General features: G+C 35.0%; 1 protein-coding gene across 2 annotated transcripts in view; it reads left to right on the top strand.

Annotated features, from left to right (window-relative positions):
• The window catches only part of SOS2 (SOS Ras/Rho guanine nucleotide exchange factor 2), a 112,246-nt gene that overhangs the window by 80,591 nt on the left and 8,781 nt on the right, over positions 1–22,874 (top strand). For both annotated transcript variants that reach the window (XM_080669427.1, XM_080669428.1), the window contains 8 exons: positions 1,069–1,191; positions 4,975–5,078; positions 7,117–7,339; positions 10,755–10,874; positions 11,023–11,185; positions 14,042–14,159; positions 15,155–15,327; positions 19,285–19,401. In XM_080669427.1, the coding sequence (XP_080525553.1) occupies positions 1,069–1,191; positions 4,975–5,078; positions 7,117–7,339; positions 10,755–10,874; positions 11,023–11,185; positions 14,042–14,159; positions 15,155–15,327; positions 19,285–19,401 (1,141 nt within the window). The remainder of the gene's footprint in view (positions 1–1,068; positions 1,192–4,974; positions 5,079–7,116; positions 7,340–10,754; positions 10,875–11,022; positions 11,186–14,041; positions 14,160–15,154; positions 15,328–19,284; positions 19,402–22,874) is intronic.

The following is a 22,874-nucleotide window of genomic DNA, read 5'->3' on the forward strand; positions in this document are numbered from 1 at the left end:
TATTTTTCTACCATTTCAACATCCTAATCCCAGGATTACAGTCAGCCTCTGTTTCCACGGGTTCATTATCCTTATCCGTCTCCATATCTGAGGATACGGAGGGCTAAGGTACTCCAGCAACAGTGGATTTTGTATCTGCTGGGGTCTTGGAACCAATCCCCTGGGGATACCAAGGGACAACTGTCTTTTGCAGTATATTCTAGACAGTGTATTTCACCTATAAATATTTCCAGTTTTATTTCTAAAAGATAAGTACTCTTATTAAAAACATAATCAAAATATCATTATTAGACCTAAAAATTAATATTTTCTTATTGTAATTAATTTTTAAAAGTAAGTTTTAGATTGACTTTTTATCTTTTACTGAGTATATTAGTGGCAGTTTAAATGCTTTAAAGGTTAAATGTAGCATCTGGACTCCAAAATAATTTTTGTTTCACATTTAAAAACTTAATGCCAGAATTTTATCTTGACCTCTATCATTATGTTTTTCTATGAAACAAAGTTTACCAGACTGAGTCACTGTAATGATCTGGGAAGATTTACTTGGTTGTATTTCTGTGTCCAAAATTAGGAAAGCATACATGTTAGACATATTTTAGCTGTATTGCTTGTGGGCAGTTTTTTTTTTTTTTAACTTTGCTTTTTACTTTATCCACTTAGGTATGTTCTTTACTGTTTAAAATTCAGTTTGGACCCTCTCTTTGGATTTATATTCATTTATTTAAGGAAAGTTATATCTACTTGCATTTAAAAAATAAATATTATGGATATTAAAGAGGTTATACTTCCAGATTTTTTTCTTGAATCTTTTCCATTGATCCTTTCTATGTTGATAAATACTAGTTACTAAACTTTTTTTATAGAAGTAAGATTATAAAACCTTAGTACTGTATAGCCAAAGGGCAATTTTTTATAGTATGTAATGCATTAAGGAAAATTTATCAGTAATTGTACTTTACACAAAACAAGGTTGCTTAGTTAAAATATTTTTACTGATGTGTTTGAAATCCTTTTCATTTATGTATAAACATGGAAAAATTTCTCTCATTTTGCTTTTCTTCTTAGATTTGAAATTCCAGAGCCAGAACCTACTGAAGCAGATAAATTGGCAGCAGAGAAAGGCGAACAACCAATTAGTGTAGACCTTAAAAGGTTTCGCAAGGAATACGTCCAACCAGTGCAACTTAGGTTTGGCGTGTATATTATATTTTTAATGTGCCGTTCGATTTTCAGTATATAGTTAGCAAAGAAGTTTTTACCTCTTAATTCAGGTATAGGTATTGTTGTTAACCTCATAGCAGTTAAGTTCTTTCTTTGTGAAGTTACTCTTAAATACCCTGAAGAATTTTAATTATTAAAATAGATGTTATTTGCATCAGATATCTGGCATGTGATATTCTTACAGACCAGGATACCTATTAAGTAAAACTTATAAAATTGCATATGAGTTTGTCTATTGTCAACTCCTCCCTCACACACACACCTTTTTTTCTTCATATCTCATTATGAATATCTAATAACCTTGGGCTTAATGTTTTGCTATACTGATTTTATCATACATTTATTAATTTATCATTCTTCTATTGGTCCATTAATCATCTAATTGGGAGTTGTAATTCAAAGTACACTTTTCTTTAAATACTTCCACTTGTATATCATTAATGGTATTTGTTTATTCTTTTTTTCTAAACTGTGTATATAATACACTTTGGTTGACTTTTAACAAATATATACATTTCTATAATACAAATTCCTTTCAAGATATAAAATGTTATCATCACCCCAGAAAGTCCCTTTATGCCCATTCTAATCAGCTTTTGTTCTGATTGCTCAAAGCAGTATTTATCTTACTACATAGATTAATTTTACCTATTTTAGAATTTTATATAAATGGATTCTTATATTGTATACTCTTTTGTGTCTAACTTCTTTCACTGAACATGTTTTTGAGCATGTTGTTGCTTGTATCAGTAGTTCTATTTTATTGCTGAGGTGGTATTCTATTATATGAATACTAGTGGCCTGGTGCACGGATTTGTGCACATTGAAAGGAAATTAATTGTGCCAATAGTTGGTGTTCAGACATATTCTGTCGAGGACGCTGCTTTCTTTAAGCTTCAGAATGCCAACAAAAATGACCAAATTCACAATCAACAATGACAGATAGAAATACACGCATGCGATTGGTGCCAGCGAGATCTCGTGCATGCACGAGTCAATGTTTATTTTTAAATTGCCAGTGTGCATCATATGTACCGGCTGGTCGGACAGATGGACATTCAGTCATTTAGCCTTTCATATAGATAGATAGATAGATAGATAGATAGATAGATAGATAGATAGATAGATACCACAGTTTGTTTATTAATTTTCCCACTGAAGGACACCTGGGTTCTTTTCAGTTTTTATTATTATGAAAAAAGCTTCTATGAACTTTTATTTTTCAAGTTTTTTGTGAATATATTTTTTCACATAGTATCTTGGGTTAATAACTCAGAGTGGAATGGTGAGTCGTAGGGTAGGTGTATGTTTAATTTTAAAAGAAACTGCCAGATCTTTCTCAAAGTGATTATACTGTATTACACTCTTACTAGCAATGTATTAGAGTTCCAGTTGCTTCAAATCCTCATTAGCATTTAATGATAGACTACCTTTATACCTTATCCACACTGAGGGGGTGTAGTGGTATTTCTCTGTGGTTTTAATTTGATGACTAATGATGTTGAGGACTTTATATTGTCTCTGGCTATTCATATTTATTTTGTGAAGAATCTATTCAAATCTGCCTATTTTTTGTTATTTTTTTACTATTGAGTTGTTATAGTTATTGAATAGGATTAGATTCCAGTCTTGTCAAATAAATGTTTTATAAATTCTTCTCTCAATCTGTGGCTTACCTATTACTTTTCTTAATAATATATTTTGATGAGCAGAAGTTTTTCATTTTGATGAAATTTAATTATGAGATTTTTTTCTCTTACATGATAATTTTGAAATTACATTGGATACTGTAGAAACTAGGAAGGAGAGGAAATGGAAGTAGTTATTTGAATAACCCTGTGCAAACTAGAAGCTAACAGTTTTGTGATATCTTGAAATATTTTCTAAGCCATGGAACTAACCAGGCATACAGTGACTAAGGTGGTTTTGTTCAGATAGCATGATAGAGATTGGGAATTTAAAGAATTTTCTTAGCCTGGGAGAAAAATTATTGTCTGTCAGTTAGAAAGGAAGAAAGCTAACATAGAAACGAACAAGTGTTGGGAAGGATGTGGAGAAAAGGGAACCCTCGTGTACTGTTGCGGGGGGGAATGCAGATTGGTGCAGCCACTGTGAAAAGCAGTGTGGAGTTTCCTCACAAAATTAAAAATGGAACTGTCTTATGACCCAGTGATTCCACTTTTGGGGATATATCCAAAGAAACCTGAAATACTAATTCGAAAGAATATATGCACCCCTATGTTCACTGCAGTGCTATTTATAGTAACCAAAATTTGGAAGCCTCCCAAGTGTCCATTAATAGATGAGTGGATAAAAAATCTGTGGTACATTTATACAATGGAGTATACTGCTTTACCATAAAAAAGAAGCAAATCTTACCCTTTGCGACAGCATGGATGAACCTGGAGAGTATTATGCTAAGTGAAATTAGCCAGTCAGAGGAAGATAGATATCATATGATTTCATTTATATGTGTAATCTAAAGAACAAAATAAACTAACAAACAAAATAGAAACAGACTCAGCTGTCAGAGGGGAGGGGATAGGTGGGCTGGATGAAAAAGATGAAGGGATTAAGAAAAAAACAACAAAACCCATCCTCATAAACTGACAATAGTATGGTGATTACCAGAGGGAAAATGGGGTCGGGGGAGGTAAAAGAGTGCAACAGAAGGATAAATGGTGATGGAAGGAGACTTGACTTGGGGTGGGGAACACACAATACAATAACAGGTGATCCTATATAATAAAGATATAATATGCAAATGGTCATTACACCGTTAAGCGTAACGACCAGCTGTGTAATGACTGACCGCATAACAACTGGATCACAGATCAGCAGGAGGGTGGGGCAGCGAGCTACAAGCAGGTGGCGGAGAGCTATAGGAGGGGGCAGCAAGCTATGAGAGGGGGGAGGGGAGCTGGGGGGGGAGCTACAGGAGGGGGGGCAGCGGGCGGAGAGCTACTGGAGGGTGGAAGCGAGCTACTGGTGAGCTACTGGCGCACTGCGCAGGGCTACTAGTATATTATAAAATTGTGCACTTAAAACCTATATAATTTTATTAACTAATGTCACTAATAAATTGAATAAAAGTATAGAAATAGTCACCCACTGAAATAATGAAGGAAAAATGCTAATCTAATTTACTGTATCTCTAAGAGTAGAATGTTATATTTGTATAGATTGATTAAATCTCTACTTGAGTCATAAGTAATATTTTTGTGATACTGCAAAACAAAATAGCTCTGTCAGAAATATTTTTTCTTCTGAAAAAAAAAAAAGAATGTGGACATATCTGTAAATTACATAGAAATTTGAACCAAATATACAAAATCTTAGTTGATTTTCCGTCTTATGTGGAAAATATATAAAAATTTAGATCATAAAAATCCTTTTTAATATAAGCATTTAAAATAGCTTTGTATACTGAATGAATTTTGTATGTATGAATAAAAGAAAAGGTACTTTTGCTGAAGAGTAATCGGTAATTAAGGAACCATTACAGGAACCATATTTTATGCTTATAAAATTTTTAAAAAGTATAATTTTAAAATAATGAACATTCTGAGATCTGTCTTCATATTGTTGAGGCACTTAAGATATTAATTAAATACAAATTACAGACTCTGTGAGTGTTATGGCCTTTGTATGTAAAGTTATCACCATGGCATTAGAGAGGTAAAAGAAGTGTAATTGAATGCTTAGGTTTCATTAAAATGTGTTTGTTTGTTTGTTTCCCCATTTTATCAGGATCTTAAATGTATTTCGGCACTGGGTTGAACACCATTTTTATGACTTTGAAAGAGATTTGGAGTTGCTTGAAAGACTAGAATCCTTCATTTCAAGTGTAAGAGGTATATTATTTAAAGGTTTGATTGAATCTTATGTCACACATGAGTTTATTTTTAAATTTGTGTGACTTTTAATTTAAAAGCTAAACTAGTTTTCATTTTTAAAAAACTGAAATAAGATTTGGAATGATATTTAAAGACTCCAAGGAGCTTGTATATATTTAGAACCACCTGAAGTCTTAGAACCTTGCCTTTTCAGGTTTTTTAGTAGAATCTTTCTTTTAAAGAAGTCAAAAGTCCTTTTTAATAAATTTAAGCCATTTATTTTTATCTCATGTCAAGGTTGCCATTCCTTAAACTAATTATATACTTGTATAATTTTATCTGTTTCCTTAGTCTCTTTAATCTTATTCTTTAGTTTTGAAAAGTTAATAACTTCTTAAATAATGTTTATTTCCCACTGGAAAAGTTTTTAGTGTATTTTGGCACCTGAAAGGTAGGAGTTTCCTACCTGAAGTAGCAGAACACAGCCCATGAAATGAAAGTCTAGGCCATGAACATTTAAACAGATGTATGTGTCATTAAATGTATGTTATTGAATCAAGAACATTTATATTTTATCTGATAGTATAATGTGTTAATTAAGAATACTATAACTAAGCCTAGCTTATTTCATCTACTTGTTTTTTAAGGGAAATTTTTCTTAAAATAGAGGATATGATTTCTTTGTTTACATTTTGAGATGTTCAAGATAAAATTTTCAGGCGTACCTTAAAATTATTTATAGTACTAAATTAATTTAAATAATATTGCAATGGAGACACTAGATTATATGTAATCTAAGAAGCTTTTATAATACATACATGTATTAGAATAAAACACGTAAATTTTATATTAATGTCTATAGTTAATATCTAAAGGCCTTGTCTATACACGTACCTCAGGATAACCAAATAGTTGATTTGTGAACGTTTCTTTTTATAGAAGTATTATAACTAGTAAGTGAAGAAGGATGATAGAATTAGATTACCATTTCTCAATTCCTAGTAACATCACAAAAAGGAAGTAATTGGATATTCTATGCCTCCTGTTAAAAATATACTAGCAAGTATTTGTGTCAAAAATTGACCCTGAATCAGATCAAGTCTATATGTATCTGATTTCCAGAAAATACAGGAACAGTAAAACATGGCAGTGATACCACAGGGATGGAATTGGCAAAATTCAGACTTGGGGAAACACAGAGCAAAAAATAAATTACAAGCAAAATGAGAGATTAAAGGAGACTTGAGACATACTAATTCAGTGCAATGTGTAGATCTCGTTCAAATCCTATTTCAGACCAACTATAAGAAAACATTTATGCAACAGGGAAATTTGAACACTAATATTTTTTTAATATATTTTTATTGATTTCAGAGAGGAAGGGAGAGGGAAAGGAAGGTAGAAACGTCAATGATGAGAAAGAATTATTGGCTGCCTCCTGCACATCTCCCACCGGGGATTGAGCCCGCAGCCTGGGCTTGTGCCCTGACCGGGAATCGAACTTTAACCTCCTGGTTCATAGGTTGATGCTCAACCACTGAGCAACGCCAGCCAGACTGAACACTAATATTTGATGATATTAAGAAGTTATTGTTGCCGAAACCGGTTTGGCTCAGTGGATAGAGCGTCGGCCTGCGGACTGAAGGGTCCCGGGTTCGATTCCGGTCAAGGGCATGTACCTTGGTTGCGGGCACATCCCCAGTGGGAGGTGTGCAGGAGGCAGCTGATCGATGTTTCTCTCTCATCGATGTTTCTAGCTCTCTATCCCTCTCCCTTCCTCTCTGTAAAATATCAATAAAATATATTTAAAAAAAAAAAGTTATTGTTGTTTTTTATATCTGATCATGGTATTGTTATTTTTTTAAATAAATGCATACTTAAATATTAGATTTTGTTTAAATAGCAGAGATAGAAGGGAGGGCATGATTGGGGTTAGATGAAACAAAAGGACACCATTGAGTTGGTCCTTGTTGAAGCTAGGTAAATGTTAAACATTATGTAAAGGTTTATGTTATCTATCAAGTAAAAGGCATTTTTGTTTTGTATCTTTATCTAGGGAAAGCCATGAAGAAATGGGTAGAGTCAATTGCTAAGATCATCAAGAGGAAGAAACAAGCTCAGGCAAATGGAATAAGCCATAATATTACCTTTGAAAATCCACCTCCACCAATTGAATGGCATATCAGCAGACCAGGACAGTTTGAAACATTTGATCTCATGACACTTCATCCGATAGAAATTGCACGTCAGCTGACACTTTTGGAATCTGATCTCTACAGGTAGACATTATCAGTAATATGCTGCTCTGTTTTCAAGAACCTTGAACATATCTCTGTTTTTAGAACATTTCACAAATTATTCTTGAGTGCTTAAAAATACCTCGATCTATTCTTGTGGGCATGATGGAAAGTTTATAGCACAGTTGTTTTTTTGTTTGTTTTAATCCTCACCTGAGGATATTTTTCCATTGATTTTCAGAGAGAATGGAAGAGAGAGGGGAAGACAGAGAGAAACATGGATGTGAGAGAAAACACATCGATTGGTTGCCTCCTGCATGCACCCTGACCAGGGCCCGGGTTGGGGAGGAGCCTGCAACCGAGGTACAGAATCAAACCTGGGACCCTATGGTCCGCAGGCCGACACTCTATGCACTGAGCCAAACCGGCTACGGCTATAGCACAGTTTTTAACTTCAGTCTGTTCGGCTGGCTAAAGTCTTAAAATGTATTGCTATATAGGCCCAGATTTGGTATTTAGCAATCCTTCACAAGAGCAGTGGCAGAGAGAATACTAATGCAACAGAATAGCAGCCACTTTCAAAGTAGTCACTGAGCTCCTACTCCTAATACTACTTCTCTCAGATTGCTTTATTGAGTTGTTTCAGCTAAATCAGTCAGTATAGATGCTAGGCTCTTGGCAGCTAAGTAGATAGAATATTGAGTGAGACAAGCTTTATTCTTTTTGCTTTTTTTTTTTTCAGATTCTACATAATCAGAATTTTACTTGGGAGCTTGGCAGGGTTAGGTTTGTTAGTCAAATGAATAACAAAATTGTTAGAGGAATAAAGATTTCTTAACTTCTTTTAAGGCATCTCAAATAACTTTAGCTTTTTGAAGTGAATATTAACTTTAAAGAAAAGTTATTTCTGAAGTGGTGCGATGATGAGCCATAGTTAAAACTTCCAGCCTGGTCGACGTGGCTCAGTGGTTGAGCATTGACCTATGAACCAAGAGGTCATGATCAGGGCACATGCCTGGGTTGCAGGCTCGATCCCCAGCAAGGGGTGTGCAGGGAGCAGCTAATCAATGATTCTCATCATTGATATTTCTAACTCTCTCTCCCTCTCCCTTTGTCTCTGAAATCAATGAAACTATTTAAAAAAAAATCCTTCCAAACCATTTTCTTTGATTTGTAAGGATCACTAGAAATGTGCTTGGCTATTTATTTTAATGTGTATTCCATCACTTTTCTTTATATATAATGTTCTTGCCATCACCCTACATCTGGAGTGGCTTAGTTGTAGAGCTTTGTCCTGTGTACCAAAATGTTGCTGGTCCAAATGATATTCTCTCTCTCTCCCTCCCTCCCTCCCTCCCTCCCTCCCTCCCTCCCTCCCTCCCTCCCTCCCTTCTTCCCTGTAAGCATGTCCTGGGGTGAGAACTAAAAATATGCATATACAGGGTGTCTCAAAAAAATGTATACACACTTTAACAGCTGATAGCTCAATTTTGAAAATGAAATGTATTTTAATAAACACTGCCTTTATAATTATTCAAAGTGTGTATACATTTTTGGGGGGACACTATATATAAAAAGAAGTTACCCTGGTTAGCAGCCAACTTTAGTGCTAATAGGGAATGTAGGAAGGCATATTCTTTATTAGCACTAGACATAAAACTCTGCCTTCTTTAGAATTGGGCCTGTGCTTTGCCCTTGGCTGTGTTATTCAGAATTTAGCACACATGTTGGAGGTTGTCAACATCTGACTCAAAGTGTCATGTTATATTTTAAGTAATTTGGAGTTCAGGTTGTTTTTGTTTATAATGTGGGATTTGTGATAGGTAGGAATGGAAGGACTTAATTACTTGAGATAACAAAGCAGATAGTACTGAATCAAGTTTTTCTTCATATGGTGACTGTTACACGAATAGACATAGAAAAAAGCACCTAGCTCTATGTGTACTTGCTTTCAGAACATAGGAATACCTTTGTTAAATGATACGTGTATTATGGAAGATGGGTGACATACATAAAACATTAACACTAAACTAAATTTCTGGTGAAATAATAGAACCACTTTAAGAAAACTTATTTTAAAAGATATTTTTATTGATTTTAGAGAGAGGAAGGGAGAGGGAAAGAGAGAAACATCTATCTGCTGCTCCTGCACGCCCCCTGCTGGGGGGGATTGAGCTCACAAACCCGGCATATGCTCTGACCATGAATCGAACCAGTGAATGGGACAACGCTCAACCAACTGAGCCACAACCAGCCAGGGTGCTGGTCAATTTTTTAAATTATGTAACACTTACTGTGTACAATTATTTAATCAGCTCTTTTGTTTGACATTTTTTAAAAATATTTCAGGTATTCCAAAAAAATGTAGAAAACAATATAGTAAGCACTCATGAACAACAAAAGCATTATGAATAAAGTTGAAATCCTTTGTGTAATTCTCCCCAACCCCATTTCTCCTCTTTCTCCCAAGTAATACCACTATCTTATATTTAGTGTTTACTATTCCTGTTTATATCTTTATAATTTATATCAATATAAACATTCATTAACAATATATAGCTTTGTTTCACATTTTAAAACTTTATCATTCTGCAACTTGTTTTTTACTTAAATTGTTTCTGGCTCTTGTTCAAGTTAAGAAATATAGCTCTAGTTTTTTGTTTGTTTCTTTCTTTTTTAAAATAAATGTTTTTATTGATTTCAGAGAGAGGAAGGGAGAGGGAGAGAGAGATAGAAGTATCAATTATGAGAGAGAATCATTGATTGGCTGCCTCCTGTATGCCCCCTACTGGGGATTGAGCCCGCTACCCAGGTACATGCCCTGACTGGGAATCTAACCATGACTTCCTGGTTCCTGGTTCAATGCTTAACCACTGAGCAACACCTCCTGGGCTAGTTTGCTTATTTTAATTGCTGTGTGGTATTCCATTGTAAGAATACTCCATAATTTATCCAGTCACTTGATGATGAGCCTCTAGGTTGTTTGGGACTTTTCACTCTCACAAACAATGCTTCACTGAACATTCCTATAAATGTTTTCTTATAACCTGTTGTATCTAGAGTATATACCTAGAGTACATGTATAGAATTGCTGGGTGATCTGGTATGTATATCTTCAGTATTATGAGACATTGACAAATTGCTTTATAAAGTGGCTGTATCAATTTTTACTTGCACATCAGTATTGGAATTTTTTTTTTTCACATTTTTGCCCATTTCATTAATCTAACAGGAGTAAAATGGGATTTCATTATGGTTTAATGCTCTTTCCCCTGAGTAAGATAAAGTATTTATTTATATTTGTGGCTAATCGGGTCTATTCCTCTGTGAATTACCTCTTCTTATATTTGTCTACTTATCTTTTGGATTAATTGTGTTTTTCTTATTAAGTATTAGAACTTTAAATAATTTTGATAATCCTTTGAAGGTTAAGTTGCATTGATTTTTGGTTCCACAGGAAAGTTCAACCTTCTGAACTGGTAGGGAGTGTATGGACCAAAGAAGATAAAGAAATAAATTCTCCGAATTTATTAAAAATGATTCGCCATACTACAAATCTTACGCTCTGGTTTGAAAAGTAAGTTTTTACTTACTGTGTCTCATTCTTTATAATCATAATATTAACTAATATGTAAGCCAGAATCCTTGCTGAAAATATATTTCTACATGAGGTGAGGAAATTGCTTTCTAAACCATGAATTTTTTTCTTTTTATTTTTTTGTTAGGTGCATTGTGGAAGCAGAAAATTTTGAGGAACGGGTGGCAGTACTAAGTAGAATTATAGAAATTCTGCAAGTTTTTCAAGATTTGAATAATTTCAATGGTGTATTGGAAATAGTCAGTGCAGTAAACTCAGTGTCAGTATACAGACTAGATCATACCTTTGAGGTAAGTTTTAGGCTTAAATATTTCATTATTTTGAGGGAAGGTAAAATTAATATAAAGAGATTCCTTCTACCACCTATCTTTTGTTGTAAATCTATCTTATTCCCTTAAATGCAATGATTTCAGGATATTAGAAAATTACACCAACATGGAATACACTAGTAAGCCTAGGGTTCATGAAAGAATCTGGGACTTGTGACTTTGTTTAGTTAATATGCTTACCAAAAACATAATGAAGTTCCAAATGGATTTTTTTCAACCGCACATTGATTGATAGTTTTAAATAATGACAAAGGATTTCAGATATAAGTATACAAATTACTTTAATCATCTTTGGTAGATAGAGAAATAATAACATGGAGAGAACCCTTTCTAAAACCTAAATTTATTTGTTTTTTCAAATCATGAAGTAGTATATATTTAGTGTTTATTATAGAAAATTCAAAAGATACAGAAAGTATAGAAGGATATTTCACATGTTTTTCATAATAAAGTTAGATCATATTGTACATAGATTTTTATGGCCTGTACTTTTTTACCATAAATATTTTCTTGTGTTTTTTTTTTTTTAATATAGTTTATTGATTTTTTACAGAGAGGAAAGGAGAGGGATAGAGAGTTAGAAACATCGATCAGCTGCCTCCTGCACACCCCCTACTGGGGATGTGCCCGCAACCAAGGTACATGCCCTTGACCGGAATCAAACCTGGGACCCTTCAGTCTGCAGGCCAACGCTCTATCCACTGAGCCAAACCAGTTAGGGCATATTTTCTTGTTTTATTAGCTTATCTTCAAAAACAAATTTTTAAGGGCTGAGTCATTTTCTCTTCAGTGGATAAGCTATAATTTATTTTACACACTATTGTGGGACAATTAAGTTCTCATTTTTTGCTGTGGTAAATAATTTAACATGGAACATCCATTTACAGAAATTTTTGTAAGAATTTGATTATTTTCCTAGAATAAATTTCTAGAGGTAGAATAGCTGGCTCAGAGTATTTGTACCTTTTAAGACTTTTGATAATATCATCAAGGTACTTTCTAGCAAGATATGATAAATCCCCCTGGGTATTACCTTGTTAAAAACTTATTTACAGATTTCATGGTCCAGAGAAAAACCTTCTTTTTAAATATTTGTATTTTTAAAAATAAGTAGTAAAGTTGAATATCTTTAAATGTACTTATTGGCCATTTTACCTTCTTTGTAATTTATATACTCTTACTGGTATTTGGATGTTTGCATCTTATTACTTTTTATCATCTTTTATATATTAAAGATATTAACAGTTAGTCAAATATTGCGCAGGTATTCTTCAGTTTCTATTTGTCTTTATCTTATCTGCTTTTTAAGAAATTTATATAATGTTTTTATACATGGAAGTTTTATCATTTTTATTTAGTTAAATGTATCCTTCATTTATGAATTCTTCCTTTATTTTTGTACCTAGAAAGTCTTTTTTATTGTCTAAGTGAAGGATAAAATGTTAGAAGCACAGCGATGCAAATATATTGCCTTTGGCAATGTGAATTTTTACAGTCTTTCTGGAAAGTGATCTGGTAATAAATATTAAAATTAGAATGTGCATACTCTTAGATCCAGAAATAAAAGAGCCAGACTATAAAGTTAATGTACAAAGTTGTAATTTCTGCAGCATTACTTGTGGCAACAGAAAACTAGAAATAACCTGGTTGTTCAGCAATAAGAGAATGATTGAATACATTGTCCTACACCTATAATGTAGAATATTGTTCAGCTATAGAAATAACAGTGAATAAGGATCTATGTGTATGTCTTCGAAGAATATTTGTGATATTTTAGGGGGAAAGTTATTTAAAAAACATCATAATAATGAGTATAATATGATTTCATCTTGATGTAACAAAACAGAACAAACATTAAACATGTAAGTTAAGTTGTATGAGCATTGAGAATAGTGTGGAAGGATACATACATTTTTCTTCACATTGGTTCTATCAGAAGGTTGTGATTAGAGGGGAGTGGAGGATAAATGGCTTTCATGTGTGTATTTTTCTATTTGGGTGTTTTCATTTTGTTGATTTGTATGAACTTTTTATGTATTAAAGATATTAACAGTCAAATAGTACCAAATATTAATCTTTTAATAAATTAATTTCTATTTAGATTTTGAAATACTCTTAAATAGTGTATTTAGTTTGAGAAGTTCAGGTTTAGTTTCTTACAATATTGTGTACAGAACAATATTTCTGAAAATGTGTATTAGGTATAAAGAATAAAAATATAAAGAACACCTCTATACATGGCATCTAATTTAAGAACTTCTACCAATTCAATTTCTTTTCTTGTCCCTTCAGAGCCAGCTACCCTTTTGATTCTGAATTTTATGCTTATTCTCTTTTTTCCTTTTCTTTTCTTTTTTTAATCCTCACCTGAGGACATGCTTAGAGAAAGGAAGGGAGAAAGAGAGAAACATCAATTGGTTGCCTTCTGTAAGTTCCCACCAATCATTCTTTTTCAAGAGTGACTACTCCTGACCCTTTGTTCTTCTATATAAATTTAAGAATCAGCTTAAGTTTCATTTTTTAAAAAGTTTGGATTTTGATAGGAATTGCATGGTTTTTATAAACCAATTAGTGAAGAGGAAGAATTTTTTTGTTGTTTAATCCTCTATATTAGGGGAAAAAAACCTAGATTTTTAAGTTTTATATTTATAGATATCAGAAGAGAAATTTCAGGCAAGTGCAGAAAGAAATACTTACCACTTAATTTAAAAATTGTTTTTTCAAATATTTACAAAAATGTATAAAGTTAAAAGCTCTGCATTCATAAAATATGATTGAATTGTAAAAACAAGTTATACTTAATTATATATTTGAAAGGCCTTGCAGGAAAGAAAAAGGAGAATTTTGGATGAAGCTGTGGAATTAAGTCAAGATCACTTTAAAAAATACTTAGTAAAACTTAAGTCAATCAATCCACCTTGTGTGCCTTTTTTTGGTAAGTTATTTAGGTATGTACTTACATTTTTGGGGAAAGTGTACTAGTATTGTATACAAAAGAAACCATCCTTGAGATTGTCCTTATTTGATACCTGAGAGCATCTACTTTTATTAGCTATCTATACTAATAAATAAAACTTAAACTTTATTTCCTTACCTGTGATATGAAGACTGATAATTACCTCATAGAACTGTTATAAGGAGCTCTCTGGGGTCTCTTCTATAAGAGCACATATCTCATTCATGACAGCTCCACCCTCATGACTTAGGCACCTCCGAAAGGCTCCACCTCCTAAAACCATCATATTCAGCATGAGGATTTCAACATGAGTTTTGAGCATTCATACCATAGCATGCATGAGTGTACACACACACACTCGCACATACAACTGGTTGTGACAACCAAAAATGTCTCCAGACACTCCCAAATATCCCCTAGGGAACAAAATTACCCCCAGATGAGAGCTACTGATTTAAATAAATCAATAATTATGCATGAAAAAGGAACCAAAAATTTTCTTACTGTCCCAGAATGAGGAAGAATTCTTTTTCTATTTAAATTATGGGCATTGGGGAACAAAATTAGTTTATAAATCTCTAGTCTTAGTAATTAGAGTTAGCTTAAAATTAATTTCTTGATCAGTAATCATTTAAGATCATTGGCATTAGATATTATAACTAAATATTAAAGTGGTTAGAATAGATTTAGCCCTACAATTTAGACTTTGTGAATGAATTCCTTTTATTATAGGCTACTAGTCTAAGAAATGACAAATTAAGTTTTTCAAAACCCTAATATTCTTTTTATTTTAAATTATTTCCATGTTAAATTCTTAATGTAGAGTTAATTATTACATCTGTCAGACTTATCAACACTTAGAAGTAGAATTGCTGGATTTTAGGATATTATTCAACTTTTCTAAATAGGTTGTTTTCCCAAATGGTTAAATAACCAATTTTATAATTTTTCTTCAAATACATTTTTTTTACTAGGAATATATTTAACAAATATTCTGAAGACTGAAGAAGGGAATAATGATTTTTTAAAAAAGAAAGGGAAAGATTTAATCAATTTCAGTAAGAGGAGGAAAGTGGCTGAAATTACTGGAGAAATTCAGCAGTATCAGAATCAACCTTATTGTTTACGGATTGAACCAGAAATGAGGGTAAATATATATATATATATTTTTTTGCTTATCTTTAAAAGAGAACATGTTAAATCCTGTCATCTCTAAAAAATATCACACATTTTGCCATATATTTTTCTATCAAAATAAGATAATTTAGTTAATAATTAATCAATAGATAGAAATGGTAAATATTACATATTCCGCACTAACAATCTAAAGTTAATTGTTATTAGGTATTTTCTCTTGAAAATACTGTTTTTTTGTGTAACTGGTTCAAGTAACACTTGCAAAAAATATATGAGAAAATGGAATGAAAGAACCTTTCTGATATTCGTGTAGTAAAAAGAAAATCCACTACTAGTACTATCACTGATTGGTATCTATTTTAGGTATTTTACAGACCAATAAATATTAATACCTTCATAAGAACACTGGGTTTAAATAGAAAGGTGCTCGTAGAATGGTATGTGAATATGCATAGCAAAAAATTATTTTTTTAAACATTCTATCAAATGATGTTTTATTTTCAGCAATAATTCCTAATATTGGTTCTGTGGTACTGTAAGATGTGGAATACTTCCTAAATTAGAGTAAATTATGATATTATTTGAGGCCCGGTGCATGAATTCATGCTAGGGTGGGGTCCCTCTGGGTGGCCTGCGGGGATTGGGCTGAAACCCGCAGTCCAATGCTGCCTGCAGCTCCTACCTGCTGCTCACGCTCATCCTGGTCCCACTGTGCCTGCCGCGGGCTTGCCGCCCAACAGTCCCGATTGGGAGAGGCTCATGCTGCCACAGCAGTGCTTGCCAACCATGAGCCCTGTGTCTGGCACCCTCCCAAGGGGAGTGGCCTGTGGGATCGGGCTGAAAGTGGCTCTCCGACATCCCCTGAGGGGTCCCGGATTGCCAGAGGGCACAGGCCAGCCTGAGGGACTCCACTGGTGCACGATCGGGGAGGGGCCGCAGGAGGGCTCCAGGGCATGTCCAGCCCATCTTGCTCAGTCCTGGTTGGCCGGACCCCAGCAGCAAGCTAACCTACTGGTCGGAGCATCTGCCCCCTGGTGGTCAGTGCACGTCATAGCGAGCAGTTGAGCAGCCTTACATATCATTAGCCTATTACACTTTGATTGGTTGTTCAGTTCTGCTGTTCAGTCTATTTGCATATTACCCTTTTATTATATAGGATATTTATGTTAAATGAATTTTATTGTATTATACTTATTTGAAATTCAGAACATAAAATAATTATATCAGAATAAGTTCACCTCACAGTAAAAATTATGCTAAACTTTCAGATGTAGTCTGCAGGTTGGGCATATTGAATGAAAATGGCCACCATTCTTCCCTCCTAAATTATAAGATGGTCACTGTTCTTTGTTCTCAGTTCAAAACAAAGTACCCTAAAATCCTAAGAAAGAATGACCTAAAGTCTAAAGTACGCTATTATAAAAATGTAGACAGATACCTGCTCTAAAGAAAATGGTGATAAGCTACTATTTCATCCCATTCTCTCATCATTGGGCCAACCATTCCTATATACACTTCCTACCATCTTTTAAAGCAGTGGTTCTCAACCTTTCTAATGCCGCAACCCTTTAATACAGTTCCTCATGTTGTGGTGACCCCCAACCATAAAATTATTTTCGTTGCTACTTCATAACTGTAATTTTGCTACTGTTATGAATCGTAATGTAAATATCTCTGTTTTCTGATGGTCTTAGGCGACCCTGCTAGCGGTTTTCAACCTGTGGGTCGCGACCCTGCTAAGACCATCGGAAAACACAGATATTTACATTACGATTCATAACAGTAGCAAAATTACAGTTATGAAGTAGCAACGAAAATAATTTTATGGTTGGGGGTCACCACAACATGAGGAACTGTATTAAAGGGTCGCGGCATTAGAAAGGTTGAGAACCACTGTTTTAAAGCATTCTTTTGGAGATGAGGTTGTGTGGTGTGCAGAGAATGCTTTCTTTATGATTGAACCAAAGTAAATTTCAAATGTAGATCAAGTAGCTATTTACTTTTCAAACCATAATTAACCAAGCTAAATTATATTAAAAAATAGAGTAAACAATGAGAAAAACAAGAACACTGCTATTATCTATAATAATAAAAGCAAAATATGCTAATTAGACCAGACATCCTCCCAGACCAAGCCACGGAGGAGGGGATTGCGGCGGGGGGGGGGGGGGGGTTGAAGGAGAGGCGGCTGCAGTGGGGGTGGCGAGGGGAGATGGGAGGGGACAGGGGCACCAGCCCCTTGCATGAATTTTGTGCATTGGGTCTCTAGTAACTTTATAAAAGTCTTTAAATTGCTATTGATTCATATGATTTAACATAGTTATCCTGTTTCAATGTAATATAATTTTCTTGAAATTGACAGGATGCCTGAAAAATGGAAGTAGTTCATACTAGAAATTCTATAGTTAATTTTGTGTACTGCTAAAGCTAAAACCCAATACTTGTTTATTATATACAATTCTAACTAAACCACTTCAAAATCAAATAAAGCTAAATCCAGTAATTTATTTCAAAGAAATGTTTCTAAGGAAATAAAAAAATGTACAGAAAAATGTATGCACAAGGAGTTAATAATAACAATAATTATTATTGTAATAGAAAGAATTAGAAAGCACCTATATAGATAACTACCTATATGGAGATTGGTGAAATATTTTTTGGAACATCCATCTGATGACATACTATAGATGAACGGATTTTATATAGAGTTATATAGAGAGTTAATATTTGTATTTTATAAAATAAGTAAACCATAAGGGCAAAATAATTGAATATAAAGTTTTAAAAGGTTAAAAATAACTGTGGTGTGATCCCAATTTTTCATAACATGTAATCTATGTATCCATAAACATTCACACACAGTTAAAACAAGAATAATTTAATAGTGAAACATTATAGTGAAATCTCTAGTTAATGAAATTACTGTTTGTCTTTTTGCATTTTACTGAATCATTTAAATTTTCTAAAACTTAAGCTTATAAAATATTATTTCATAAAGAAAAAGGTTATTTTACTAGATAAGTTTATTACTAGAGGCCTGGTGCATGAAATTCATGCACTGGAGGGGGTCTCTCAGCCCAGCCTGCCCCCTCACAGTCTGGGAGCCCTCAGGGGATGTCCTACTGATGGCTTAGGGGAGCGGGGAGTAAGCCTAAGCCACAGTCTGGCCTCCTTCTGTGGAAGGTGACCGGCAGGCCAATGGGGATGGTGCGGGCAGCAAGTGACCGGCCCTGCCCCCAATTGTGCCATGGCCACTGGTGGCCTCTCTCTGTGGGAGGCAACCCCAGCAGACCTATCTTGGGACGGTGCTGGGTGGCCCTGCCCTGAATCATCCCGCTGCTGCTGCTGCTGCCAGTGGCCTCCCTCTGCGGGAGGCGACCAGGTAGGCGATCAGGGGATGGCACCAGCCCCCATTGCCCCACCGCTGCTGGTTGCTGCCGCCCCACCCCCTACCCCATTGCCGTCCCTTCCCTCTGCCCGCTGGCATGCACCTTGGCTGGCCTGGTGACACCTCGCCGGCCCTGCCCCCCCTGACTGCTTGTTCCACCGTTCAATCGATTTGCATATTACACTTTCATTATATAGGATTCTCGAAATTGCTTTTGAATAAACCTTTGTCCAATTTAGCTCTCTTTTTTTCTGATTGTCAAAGTTTCATTGTGGATTATAACTATAATTCTGTTGTAAACTCTTGATAATTTACTGGTGATAATTTTGTTGTTATGATGAGTAGGGATCATATTAACTGAGGGATAAAGCCATTATGTGGTAATAAGTGAAAATCTGTTCATCTTCTAATAGAACTTTAAGACTAGAATATATAACTTCTATACAATTTTATTTGAAAGCAGAAAGATTGGAATCAGAAATCCTTGTGGACTTTCAGACATTATGATCTCTTAATCTGTTGATAAAATAAATGTTTTAACAAGATCTAAAACATATACTTATGGATATTTAATTCCAGCGATTCTTTGAAAACCTTAACCCCATGGGAAGTGCTTCTGAAAAAGAGTTTACAGATTATTTGTTCAACAAATCACTAGAAATTGAACCCCGAAACTGCAAACAGCCACCTCGATTTGTAAGTTCATTACAATTTTGAAAAAACTGTTTTTAAAACAATATTATCTTCAATGTTTAACAACCTATTTCCATTAAAATTGTAATTTACTTGAATAGCTGGGTCTCTTTTAATCCTTACCTGAGGATATATTGTTGTTTTTTAATTGATTTTAGAAAGATAGAGGGGGAAAAGGGGAGAGAAAAGGAGGGAGAAATGGAAAGAAAGGAAGGGAGAGGGGGAAGAGAGAGAGAGAGACATTGATTGGTTGCCCTCATACATACCCCGACTGGGGATGGAGCATGTAACCTTTTGGGGTATGGGACAATGCTTGAACTGACTGAGTCGCCCAGCCAGGGCTTGAAGAGCTGTTTTTAAATGTTTTGTTTTATAGTAGTATACTATTTCTAAAATTACATATTGTGGGGGAAATGTTAGCCTTTTGATAAAATCTGGTTTATCATTTATCTTAGTGCCACTTCTCTATTCACTTTTTATCCATCCTAATGTAAGGGGGAAAGCTGTGAGAAAGTGAGAACCTAAAATGACAGGTAGCTGGATGAAACAGGAAATGATGGAAAGACCTGAGAAGAAGTAAGCAGGTGTATCATGGTTCTTCTGGCTTGACCATGACTCCTGCCATTAGAGCACCATGGTTGTCACTAGAACCCACCTCTTTTGTTAAAATTTGCTGGTACAGTTCCTAGTTATTCCTTGGGTTTACAGTGGCAATCGAAATAGTGGAAGACCAATTCTTAGTAGCTAGAAGTGAAGCAAGATGTGAAAGGAAGTAAAAACACTTGGGCCGAGCAGTACGCTTATAGTTTCATATTAGCTCATTTCTACAACAGTTGTATGATATGCATCTTACTCTTGCTTTACCAACGTAAAAACGGAGGCTCAAAGGAGTTTAAATAACTTTTTCAGAGCTGCATAGCTAAGATATTGACAGTTGAGATTTTAATTCAAGTTATCTGAATCTGAGTTTCATGTGTTTTTATTTCACTATGAGAATTTTTTAAAGAGAGCAGGTTGAGGTGGGGGGACAATGATAGCAGTTCCTCTAGAGTGGCATTGTAGAAGTTGGTCATTTACTATTAGGAAGAAAAAAGCAAGGTCTCTTTTTTTTTTTTTTTTTCAGAAACACTTATCATAATATGGTGCATATATTATATCCACAGAAAATATTTGTAAAATTGATATCAATGACTTGAAGGCTAAAGTGTTTTGAGAGCAAAAAGTTATTCACACAGATTTTTAAGAATTTTATTTCTGCAGTATGAAGAGGTTTACTTATACTCAAGTCCATCTTAAAATTAAGCCAATCAAACCCCAAAGTATTTTTTTTGTAAAAAGAATTTTTTATTTTATTGTTTAATTACAATTAATATACAATATTAGTTTCAGGTGTACAACATAGTGATTAGACATTTATATACCTTATGAAGTGATCACCCCAACAAGTCCAGTAACTATCTGACACCAAATGTAATTATTGACTATACTAGAGGCCCAGTGCATGAAATTTGTGCACAGGAGAGTGTCCCTCAGCCTGGCCTGCGCCCTCTCACAATCCAGGACTGTCAGTTTAAGCCAATTGGGCCTAAACTGGCAGTGGGACATCCCTCTTGCAATCTGGGACCCCTCGCTCCTAACCACCCACCTGCTTGCTCCTTACTACCTGCCTGTTCTCTCCTTACCACTTGGCTCACTGCTCCCTAGTGCTACCATGAAGGCAGGAGAGACTCCTGCCTCTGCCACTGCGCTTGCCAGTTGTGAGCCCGACTTCTGGCTGAGTGGTGCTCCCACTGTGGGAGCGCACTGACCACCAGGGGGCAGCTTCTGCATTGAGCGTCTGCCACTTGGTGGTCAGTGCATGTCATAGCGACTAATCATTCAGGTCGTTCCGCCTTAACGGTTGCTGGGCTTTTATATATATAGATTCCCTATGTTGTACTTTACACCCCCATGATGGTTTTTATAACTGGCAATTTGTGTATATTAATTCTGTCCTCTAAAAATTGTAAACCTTTAGGGTGGGAGACAACTGAGAAATAAAATTTTATGGAAATATTTTGGTATTTGGTGAATATTTTGTGTGTTATGGGAATAATGCTATAACATTTTGAAACTGGTATATCTATCAATTGTCCAGAATGTCTTTAATGAAAAGACTCTGAGATTCAGTACCTGAAGAGATGATAGAGATTATATGATTAAATATTACTCCTTAAGTAAAATAATTGAAAGTAGATAATGTGACTTTCTCAAGGTCATACAAAAAAGTCACTGAGCCCTGGCCAGTTTGGCTCAGTGGATAGAGTGTTGGCTTGCAGACTGAAGGATCCCAGGTTAGATTCTGGTCAAGGGCACATACCTTGGTTGCAGGCTTTTCCTCCACCCGGGCCCTGGTCGGGGCGCGTGCAAGAGGCAACCAAGTGATGTGTTTCTCTCACATCAGTGTTTCTCTTTGTCTTTTCCCCCTCTCTTCCACTCTCTCTAAAATCAATGGAAAATATCCTTCGGTGAGGATTAAAAAAAAAAAAGGTCACTGTTCAATCTAGGATGACCCTTTCCTCATTCCTAGGGATAGGATGACCCTTTCCTCATTCCTAGGGATAGGTCCACTCTACCTACATGCTTTCTATCAGAGTAAGACATTATTATTAGCAGACAGAAGACAGGTAATATGGAATGTAATTACAAAAATGAAGGGTTTTCTGTGCCTGAAATTCTTCCTGAAGTTTATTTATGTGAAATGGATGAGATGGACATGCTCAGACACACCTTCATGAGAATGAGACCTGTGCAATTGCAACAGATCACAACACTCAGAAGGACTGGACCTCGCACTTGGTTCTGTCACATCTTGAACTTCTTGTTAGTTTTTTTTTTTTAATAAATCTTTATTGTTCAGATTATTACCGATGTTCCTCTTTTTTCCCCCCATAGTTCCCCTCCACCTGATTCCCCTCCCTACCCCATGCCCTTACCCACCGCCATTGTCTTCATCTATAGGTGTAAGATTTTTGTCCAGTCTCTTCCCGCACCCCTCACACCCCCTAGCCCCCAAGAATTGTCAGTCCACTCCCTTTCTATGCCACTGATTCTATTATACTGATCAGTTTATTCTGTTCATCACATTTTTTATTCACTTGATTTTTAGATTCACTTGTTGATAGGCATGTATTTGTTGTCATTTTATTGTTGATCATTTTTATCTTTACCTTTTTCTTCTTCTTCCTCTTGAAGAATACCCTTCAGCATTTCATATAGTCCTGGTTTGGTGGTGATGAACTCCTTTAGCTTATTCTTGTCTGTGAAGCTCTTTATCTGACCTTCAATTCTAAATGGTAGCTTTGCTGGGTAGAGTAATCTTGGTTGTAGGTTCTTGCTGTTTATCACTTTGAATATTTCTTGCCACTCCCTTCTGGCCTGCATAGTTTCTGCCGAGAAATCAGCTGACAGTCGTATGGGTACTTCCTTTTAGGTAA

Source organism: Plecotus auritus (assembly GCF_963455305.1).
Source record: "Plecotus auritus genome assembly, chromosome: 1".
In the NCBI taxonomy this organism is placed as follows: Eukaryota; Metazoa; Chordata; class Mammalia; order Chiroptera; family Vespertilionidae; genus Plecotus; species Plecotus auritus.